Source organism: Mesitornis unicolor, unplaced genomic scaffold, assembly GCF_000695765.1.
Source record: "Mesitornis unicolor isolate BGI_N332 unplaced genomic scaffold, ASM69576v1 scaffold38505, whole genome shotgun sequence".
Taxonomy (NCBI): Eukaryota; Metazoa; Chordata; class Aves; order Mesitornithiformes; family Mesitornithidae; genus Mesitornis; species Mesitornis unicolor.
In genome coordinates this window covers 1,101-1,452 of record NW_010188192.1, presented here as the reverse complement: position 1 = coordinate 1,452, position 352 = coordinate 1,101, and the positions used below count along the sequence as shown (strand labels likewise).

The following is a 352-nucleotide window of genomic DNA, read 5'->3' as shown; positions in this document are numbered from 1 at the left end:
CGCCCGCCGCGCCCACCCCGGAAGCCCCCCCCCCTGCCTCACCGGGCACGATCGCATCGGTGCGGACCTCCATCAGCTTCTCTCGGCACGAGTAGTCGGTGTAGGGCTGCGCCAGCGTCTGCACACAGAGGTGTCCGGCTTTGCGGATGGCCAGGAAGCCTTTCTGCAGCGTGGTGGCCACAGCAGCGCCTGGGGGTGGCCACGGAGCTGTCAGACCTCATGGGGATGGGGGACGGGGACCTCGGGCTCGCCCGCATCCCTGCTCACCCAGGATGAAGCCCATGGCGTCGATGCCGGCCACCATGTCGATGGCATCCCCCTGGAAGGGCTGCAGCAGGTCGGCCACGCAGTC

General features: G+C 69.6%; 1 protein-coding gene across 1 annotated transcript in view; it reads right to left on the bottom strand.

Moving 5' to 3' along the window:
• The window catches only part of LOC104541585 (adenine phosphoribosyltransferase 1-like), a gene marked incomplete at its 3' end in the record, with an annotated part of 825 nt that overhangs the window by 238 nt on the left and 235 nt on the right, over positions 1-352 (bottom strand). The window contains exons 2-3 of the mRNA XM_010185685.1: positions 268-352; positions 43-189 (exon numbers count right to left, since the gene is read on the bottom strand). The exon at positions 268-352 is cut by the window's right edge and continues 7 nt beyond it. Coding sequence (XP_010183987.1) covers positions 43-189; positions 268-352 — 232 coding nt within the window. The remainder of the gene's footprint in view (positions 1-42; positions 190-267) is intronic.